Genomic DNA, 9,135 nt, shown 5'->3' with positions numbered 1-9,135 from the left:
CACTGCGGAGGCATCGACGGAGCGCGTCTCGTTGCCCATGACGGCGCCGCACAGCACTCCTGACCGTACTCGACACCAGCATAGGGGAAGCCGCCCTGGCGACAGGCCTCGGTGCAGAGGCTAGGGGTCATGACGGACTTGTCGAGCTGGTCCTGGGGCCAGGAGAGAGACTTGCCGATCTGGGAATGGTCGGTCCAGCAGCCCGTGTCAACATAGTTTTCGATGGTCACGGCGTCAGTGGCGGGGAAGGTGCGGTCCTCGAACACGGAAAGCTTCCTGTCACCGCCGCAGGTCTCGTTCTTGTCGCCGTTGCAGGGAAAGTTACAATCTCCGGCGGCAAGCTCGGCGCCGTTGACGGTGTTGCCGCAGTAGCAGATGCCGTAGTACTCGAGGCCGGCATAGCGGTATCCGTTGCCTGGGATGTGTCAGTACCAAGATGAGGTTGGGGAGGATATGGCCGACGTACCCTTGCATTCGGCAGTGCACTTCTCGACAGTCATCTCACGAGAGCTCGTGGATGAGCGGTACGGCATAGACTTGCCATCGGTGTTTGCGTAACAGCCAGAGTTCACAAAGGGCTGGAAGTTGTCGAGGCAAGGCGGCAGCTCAACGTGCCAGGCTTGGACAGTGGAAACGAGGGAAAGGGCAGCAAAGGCAGCCCAGGCTTTGACGGGAGCCATGACAGTAGCGTAGGTGGAAACGAGTGACTGCGAGAGAAACAAAAAGGGTCTTCTCCAGAGAAGCAAACAAGCTTGAAGCACCAATGTCTGGTCTCTGGACAGGCTGCCCCAAGAAACTCAAGAAGCGTGATGATGGATGAGGAGAGAGGGGAACAAGACGGCAGCTGGAGGCGGCCAACCCCTGGAGGCTATATACCAGGCGTCGTTGGAACCCGTGGCCGCGATTTCTGAATAGCGCCAGGTTGGCGCTTCAAGACAAGCAACGCCACAGCCATGGCAACGTCTTGGTCCATCGAACTGCGGCAGGGAATACGACGTCGCTCTTTGACCCTACGATGCCCCCGGACAGGTACATGTAGGTGTGCGTCTTTCGTCAATTCGCTCGAATATAGGTTTAACTACATCGAGGCAAGATCAAGACTGGTGTTTTTTTTTTTTTTACTTCCAGGGGGACGGTGACTGTGCCGAGCCCGCGGACAGCCTGTATACTCAACGAATGACCAGACGATGTACATGGTACACGACGGACCATGTTGTGCTCTGTTGTGCTGTGTTGCATGGGAAGGACTGACTGCCGAGTCATCCACAGGCATCCATCCATCTTTTTCCATCCACCTGAGCGCCAGGCCGTCGGTGAGGTTGAGACCCCTGTTGGGTAATGCAGGGCTAGTCCGGGTTGGACTGTTCCGTTTCCTTAGCAGTCAGGCTCGGATCTGCTGCTGGACGTTGAAGAACATGGCTCCAGGGGCTTTCCCTTGGAGGGGGCAGGGATTCGTTGGGTTGTTTGGTCGTCGGATGTCTGGTGGATGTTTAGTCGGAGGGAAAACGAACGGGTGGGTGGTTGCCCGAGAGTGTTGCCTCTTCTGGCGGGACGCATGACCAATAGGGAAAAACTGCTAGCTTAGGTAACTTCAGGGAGGTTAGCGCCGCCATGAGGTGGCCCAGCAGAAGGCTCCAGGGTTCCTGCAGTAGCGGCCTCTGCCGCCGGAGCCAGCAGCAGGAGCAGGGGGACCTGACAGGTGCAATGCAGTACAGGCAGGAACTATAGGCATGTTGGTACATCGTGACCCTACCTACCTACCTACCTAGGTACCCAGCCATTGCTACCTCCCTTTGCGTCGTCGTCTTTTTGTGTCTTCTCGATTCCTTCTTTGTTCTCTTTGTCTATCCTCCTCTACTCTATCCTCCTGGCATCAATGACCGCCACTTGCTATCCCACTCACCATGTGGTTTTGACTGGTCCCATCGCCTTGCCACAGAACCTAAAATATGAACAAACAGCAAGCAACACTGCGATACGAGCGAATCCACGACAGCAATGGGCTCCAGAGACCAAACAGCGACGCTGGCCGCCAGCACGAGTAGCCTACCACTCTCTCTGGTGACTGTCACGGTACCATCAGTTCATTTCCGATCGCAGCCGCAGAACACGACTTCTTTTTTTCTCAGTGCCTACCTACCTACAGGTTGCCCACCCCTTCATCCACCCAGACCAACAAAGACAAACGGCCGCTGGACAACTTGAAAAAAGAGCACAGAGAGTTCTGACTCTCAGACGAGGGCCTAACACCCCATTGTGTTATGGACCAAAGCCAAGCAGGCCAAGATGCCCAACAACCACCCAGCTATCTCCGACAATTCTATGACCCGGACCGACAACCCAAGCAATGGCCTCCTCCCTGCCCGGACCTCGAGTTCCTGTTGTGTCTGATGATTTGCGGTTGATCACCCGCTTTCCACGCCCGGCAATCCGGCATACATCGTGACGGACGCATGCTCCCCCATCATCGTAACCTCACTGACGTAGTTTGCCAACGCAGCCTGCTTCGTTCGTGACATGAAACGCTCCTGTTATCTCCCTTGCCGCTTGCCGCTTGCCATTGTAGACATCTTCCCGCCCGCCCACCTCAGCCCACCGCCACTACTACCACCACCCACACCCCCTTTGTTCGCTCGCGAGGTCGCGAGGTCGACCAACACCGCATGCGATGACAACCGCCCCGTTGAGCCCTAGTCCCCTTTCTCACCACAAGTCTCGCGTCCCAGTCCCTCAAGCGATACCGCACCTGGCGCAAGTTCTGTGCAAGACATGTGCACGGTTAGCCGAGCTCTACCTAACAGTACGCGGTCCCAGGCAGTCCCAAGTAAGGTATCGTCCGGATGGCTCCAATTCTCTCTCTCGCCCCGCGGCTAGCCCAGGCCGGCGCACTTCGCCCTCCTCTACAAAGCAATCGCCCTGACCTCCGGAAAAGGGAACTGGTTCTTTGAAGCAGAAACACACCCGCCCGTGCACCCGGGCCTGCTAGCTTAGCCCCAGAAAGACCACTGCTTTGTAGAGGCCCAAAGCTTGCGTGGTGGTCATGGACTCATGGGGGGCGTCTCGGTCCGGCACTTGGGACATATAGCTGTATTGACACATGCTCTTTCGCGCGCCCTGCTCGCTCTTACCCAAAGCATTGGTGGCGTGGCTGAGATTGAGAGGCTGCCTGTGGCCCAGCTGCGGGTTTGGCGTGTTTGGGAGACATTGCTCTTCTATGACAACAGCGGCAGCAGTTCACCTAGCTACCATAGTTCTAGCAAACATTCCGTGACGCCGCTGAACCTGGCCTCGCTTTCATCACCGCGTTAGGCCACTGACAAGATGACCTGGCACTTCGCCAGGCATGCCCTCGACGTGGGCCTCACCACAATCATCACGAGGCACAGACAGGCATCGGTCGAACCAGAGCAGGCAAAAATGGCTAGTCTCAGAGAAACGTTCAAGATCATTACCTTACGGCCATGAATCCAACATCTTGCAAAGATGCCGACTCAGTCTGCCGCCGCCTCCTCCTATCTGCTTAGGACGGGAGACGACCTTCGTATCTCTAGAGTACAACGTGTGAATGACTGGGTAAGAAAATCTCTCAACCAAAGCAAGGCCTCGAACTCCGATGCAGGTTTTTTTTGCGCAACCTCCTTATTTCCCCCTCCCTTCATCATCCTTAAATACTGCCCCTGTGGCCGTATTCCATTTACTCCTTGCGCAGGTGCCGGGGCACCCACTTGCCCGGGGCTCCCGACGCCTTGAGCTGCTCAGTCGCGGGCGCCGGCGAGGCGTTACGGCCCTGGTCGTCGCGGTTCGAGGCGGTGCGGCCCATGGGGGCACCGCCCGAGGCAGTGCGCTCCGGGCGCTCCAGGCGCTCCGACCGCTGCGGGGGAGCGCTGTTCTCAGCACCGCCAGCAGCGGCGCGCGCCGCTTCGCGCTCGCGCCAGCTGGGCTTGCCTCCACTGCCAGCAAGGCTGAGGCGGGGAGGGCCGCCGGCCCGATCGCTCGAGTCGGTGCGCTCCATGGGGGCGGATTGCCGGGGAGCGGGCGGCGCGTTGTCTGAGGCGCCGGCGGCACCGCGAGCAGCCTCCTTCTCGCGCCACTTGCCGGCGCCGGGAAGGTTGAGGGGACGGCGACCTTCGGAGCTGGGCTCGGCGGCACTGCGCATAGGGGGCAACGCGCGCTCCTTCTCCTTCTCCGCCTTGCGCCTGGCGAGGGCCTCTTCTTCGCGGCGGGCTTGCATGGCCGCCTTCTCCAGAGACTCCTGGCGCTCTTGATCGCGCTGCTCCTTGAGGCGCTGCATCTCGGCGCGCTTGGCCTCGGCGCGGGCCTCCTGTTCTTCCTTCTCCTTGGCGGCACGCTCCTCGGCCTCGCGGAGAGCCCTTTCCTTCTCCTCGCGCTCGCGCTTCTCACGCAGCTTGCGGTCGCGGTACTCCTTCTTGCGAGCCGCAATCTGCTTCTCGAGCTCCCGCTCTGCATCCCTGCGGCGCTTCTCAAACTCCTCTCCGCGGCGGGAGTGCAGGTTCTCGCGGAACGACTCGAAGTGAGGCATGAGACGAGTGAGACGGTGCTTCAGCTCGACACTCTCCTTGTGCTTGATCTCGGCATCCTTGAGCGTCTGCGCCTTGGTCTTCTCGTAGGCAGCACGGTCACGCTGAATCTGCTCCTCGTAATCGGCGCCGAGCTTCTTGACCTCCTCCTTCCTGAAGGCTCGCTCCAAGTGGTCAACACGCTTCCACACAATGCGAAGCTTCTCGGACACGTCGTTCTTCTCACGCTCGAGCTGAGCAACCTTCATGGCCCGGATAGTGTTAGGATCCAGGTTGTCAAGATCTTCCAGGTCGAGATCCATATCCTTAGGGCTGATCTTGAGATCGGCGATCTGCTTCTTGAGCTCATCCTTGCGAACGCGGTCACGCTCAGCCTTGAGGCGACGCTCCTCGCGCTCCTTCTGTTCGGCGGCAAGGCGCTTGTCCTCCTGCTCCTGGAGGATCTGCTCACGCAGGCGCTTCTGGCGGGCGTTCTCACGCTCCTTACGAGCCTGGATCTCGGAAGCCTCTTCCTTGCGCTTCTGAATGACGTCCTTGCGAGCGAGAAGCTCACGGTGCTCCTTCTCGGCGCCGGCCTTGGCACGGGCCAAAGCGGCCTCCCGAGCATCGACGCGGGACTTGTTGAACTCAGGGTCAATGTAGAAGCAAGTGGTGTACAGAGACTTGGTGAGGCGGGTCAGCTGCGAGCGGACAATCTCAGAGGGGGTGCTCTGGAGGCGCTGGACGGAGCTGCCGTCAGCCTCGGCGGAGCCAGCGCCAGATGCAGAGTGAGCAGCCTTGGCGGACGAGAAGACATCGTTGTCGAAGCTTAGGACACCAGTAGCGTGGTCCATGCGGATGGCGAGATCGCCCTTCTTGTTTCCGTTCATGATGAACTTCTCAATGGTACCGCGAGTAACCTGGAAAGGCTCAGGGAACTTGGCGAGCTGCTCAACAAAGCTGAGGTCCACCGTTTCGTAGACCTGAGACAGCTGCTGGAAGAGGCGGGTGAGGATGACCTGCTGCAGAGGCAGGACATACTTCTCCATCTCGGCATCGTCACCAATCTTGGTCAGGATGGGGGAGATCTTCTGGCAAATGGAAAGAGGGTGGAAGTCAACCTCAAGAATGTTGTAGAGGTCGCGGATCTCAGGACGGGCGCGCTTCAGGAGCGACTTCGCCAGAGCGTCACGGAACAGAGCAGCCCTGGTGGGAGCTTGCGCCATGCCCAGCAGGTGGGTGAGACGAGCGTTCTTGTTCTTCTTCGACTCATCAAAGTCGACCATGGCACCACGGGAACGGGTGGTGCTGATGACGGGGATGGCCAAGGCGGAGAGGAGCACGAAGGAGGCAGCCTTCTGAAGGTCGGCATCCGTGGCGGGAGGGTTGTCGGCCTTCTTGCCCTGGCCCGACGCGACCAGCGCAGCAGACTGACGGAGAAGAGTGTAGTACCTAGACCAAGCCGCAGCGTGGAAGAGGTAGTTCTCACCGACAAGGAAGATACGGGTAAGCTTCTCGTAGTAGTTGGCCATCATAATGTTCTTAGGAGGGCGCTTGCTCAGGTTGAGCAGAGTATGGATGTCCTCAACAGAGCGGAAGGCCTCCTGCCAGAGCTCAAGCTCGACAGCAACATTGAGCTGTTGGAAGCGAGTCTCGAGGTGGCGCTGGAGAGTGTCGGGGTCGCTCAGGTTGATGGCGTGCATCTGCGACGAGTACTTGGCAGCCGTCTGGACGTGGTTGCGTAGCAGCTCGCAGAGCCTGCGGAACTCAGTCTTACGAGCATACTTCAGGCAGAAGTCAAAGGCCTGCATAGCCGTGCTCTGGTAGAGGATCTCAAGGCGAGCATTGTTGCGGAGGATGTCGAGCACGGTGCGGTAGGCCTCCCAGAGGAATTTGAGCCAAGGAGTAACAATGGCGCGGTCGGTACGGTCGCGTGACTGCTCGCCAGACACGGTGGCGAGAAGGATCGACTCGGGCGTCTCGCTGGCCTCGAGATCCTCGACGTTGGTGGTGGACGTGGAGGCGTCAATGGTCGACTGGACCTCGTCGGCCTTGGCCTGGGCGGCAGTGACCTTCTCGGCGGCGAGCTCGATGAATTTCTTCAAGACCAGCTGTGAACAGAGATGTTAGGACCTATGACTCATCGCCAGTATGTTGCCGCCAAGAGTCTTACCTCGATGGTGCCGACGTTGGTGTTCTGGCTGATGTTCTTGTACTGGTAGAGGGCATCCTTGGCCAGCTTTCCCTTCTTCTGTTCGACGGAGAGCTCAACCAGCAGGAGCATCACCGGCTCCAGGGAGACGATGGGAACATTGCGTGATCTCTTCGAGGTGATGTGCTCGTGGAGGAGTGTGAGTGCGGCGGGGGTCTGGTTGACGCCGATGAGCTCGTGGGCGCGCTTGAGCACGTTCTCGGGTTTCTGGTGAGGTGGAGGAGGCTACGGACAATAGTCAGTACTGGATCCGAAGAGGGCACGTAGTGACATGGCGGGGCGGGGCGGGCAAGCGGGCGTCGTCGTCGTCGTCGTCGATTATGACGCCTGTGATCGAGGGACGAAGAGGGGTAGGTCGTTCCGCGTCCGGTCTCGATCCTGTCCTTCCACGCCCCCTGTCCTGCCCTGCCTGTCGTTGGGGGCTTAATGTTGTCGACTGACCATGATGGGCAACTTCCTCTGCGGTGGGCGAGTATTTCGCTAGACGTCAAGAGGATGATGCAGCGCAGCCGGGACGCGAGCGAAATGTCGAAACTTGGCTGGTCGCTGCGGTTGTTGCGGTGCTTGCAGGCTCGATGAGTTTTTTCAAATTCGTGTGTGGCCGCTACATGCGAGTGCCTTGAGGCGGGGGCTAGCAGTGACCTGTGCGCTCTGATCCTTGTTGGGTATCGGATTGCACGTGACTTAGAGATGACTCAGCGTGTTCTGCAGGAGGGCATGTGGCATTCCTTCGAGCAAATTTTACATAGGTAGCATGGGGTGGTTGTCGGCTGAAGTCTTCTCAGTATTGATCTTGATGGCGCTTGTTGCTGGTTAGGGAGTCCTCAGCGCCCATACGACGTGCTCAGAAACACTCAGTCAAGGTTGTCGGTGGTGATCTTGAGCTCTTTGGGTTGAGTGAGACTGGGGCTACTGAGCCGTTGAGTTTGCACTGTAGCGCCGCTGTGTACCTGGTGAAATCGCCCTTGGTCCGTGCCTCATTGGCAATCAAGACAATGTAGTTCGACTTACATAAGCCTCCTGCCTTCCCAATGATGGATGAATGTAGGTCGTTTTAGGAATGGGCCAACTCAGTTCTGACCTGACCTGGTGATGGGAGATGACGGCGTGGACCGCTCGGCTCGCACTAGCTTTGCTTCGAATGGCAACAGATGCAAGACACCATGAGTCGTCCAGGCGTCCAAAAGGTCGATAATGCCTGACACAGGCAAGGTATCTCAGCTTGGTAGAGAGCATAGAGTTCAACGAACAGTAAAGCATGAGCTGGGCTATTTCGGGCGAGCGTCAGCCTGTGAGCCATCCAGACAGCAAAACTAAGATCACGACAAACTTCAAGCATCGTGGGTGACAAAGCACTGGATTGGGGAAAGCTGGAGAAAGCAAATGAGAAAGCCGATGCTTTTAACCAGGCTAGCATGCCTCTACCGAGGGGCTTGCTTAGGCGAAACCCAAAAAGGGGTGGTCTGTCCGCCAAGGTCCAAGAGAGACCAATCATGTGGAACCTCAATTTGCCTGCAGCGGGCCATTCCTCCTCCCATTTTCCGTGGTCCTCCACTCAAGGCCCACTACCACTGAGCTGGGACCAATAGGATGTACCGGTAGGCCGTGGCTCCCCAGCTCCTTGCAGCAGAAACGAGCAAACTACGTTGCAGCATGCAGGAGCAGAGAGCACGCAGGAGGTACCCAGCACCTAGCACCTGGCAGCCCAGCATCCAGCATTCAGCGCACCCAGGAGCTCATCCCGCACTGGTCTCCCCCGTGCCCGCTCGCTCACAGCACAGGCCTGCTGCACCGGGAAAGGGTGAATGGGCTCCCCTGCTTTTTGCTTGTTTCCCTTCCCGCCTTCGCCCTTTCCCAACACCAGGCCAGTCTCCAGACTTCAGACTCCAGACACACTGGCCCTCTCACCACCTCCCGACCGAGACCGACGCTCAAGCCGCAGCATCCTCCCGCTTCTCCATCCCTTCCGACCTCATCGACGCTCTTTCCTTTGTCGCCGTGTTGACACTCGTCGCGGCGGAAGGCCCATCGACCCTGCTGCTGTGTAAGTCCTGACCTCTCGTGCAATCTCCCTAAACCCCGGAAGACTCCTCGCACCAATGGTGCTCAATGTCACACTGCTTGCTGTCGATGCAAAAACGCGTTCAAGCTGATGCTGTCGACCACCCGTTGGATCAATTAAACTAATACGAGTATTGTTGAATAGCCTCGAGATATAGCAGCCACACGCCCCGACGACCAACTTCAGCATCATCGTCCTCCCTTCTACTTTCGCCATCCATCCGACGACCCATTGGGGATCCAAATCTCACACATTCATCCATCAAACGCGACCCCTCCCACGTCGCTTCTCACTTTGCTCAAATAACGCCATCGACCTTCATTTCCATCGACCCCTCCCTCTAT

General features: G+C 58.3%; 2 protein-coding genes across 2 annotated transcripts in view; both read right to left on the bottom strand.

Annotated features, from left to right (window-relative positions):
• Nucleotides 1–680, bottom strand: part of VDAG_06425 (uncharacterized protein) — a gene marked incomplete at both ends in the record, with an annotated part of 2,412 nt that extends 1,732 nt beyond the window's left edge. Inside the window, 2 exons of the mRNA XM_009658803.1 lie at nt 75–415; nt 467–680. Coding sequence (XP_009657098.1) covers nt 75–415; nt 467–680 — 555 coding nt within the window. The remainder of the gene's footprint in view (nt 1–74; nt 416–466) is intronic.
• Nucleotides 681–3,694: 3,014 nt separating this feature from the next.
• On the bottom strand, nt 3,695–7,173 carry VDAG_06424 (eukaryotic translation initiation factor 3 subunit A; the record flags this gene model as incomplete). The annotated part of the gene is made up of 3 exons (XM_009658802.1): nt 3,695–6,628; nt 6,691–6,954; nt 7,171–7,173. The coding sequence occupies 3 exons, from the start codon at nt 7,171–7,173 to the stop codon at nt 3,695–3,697; spliced, it is 3,201 nt and encodes a 1,066-aa protein (XP_009657097.1).
• Nucleotides 7,174–9,135: the final 1,962 nt, after the last annotated feature.

This window comes from Verticillium dahliae, genomic scaffold, assembly GCF_000150675.1.
Source record: "Verticillium dahliae VdLs.17 supercont1.12 genomic scaffold, whole genome shotgun sequence".
Classification (NCBI taxonomy): Eukaryota; Fungi; Ascomycota; class Sordariomycetes; order Glomerellales; family Plectosphaerellaceae; genus Verticillium; species Verticillium dahliae.
This window is presented reverse-complemented; position numbering and strand designations above follow the sequence as displayed.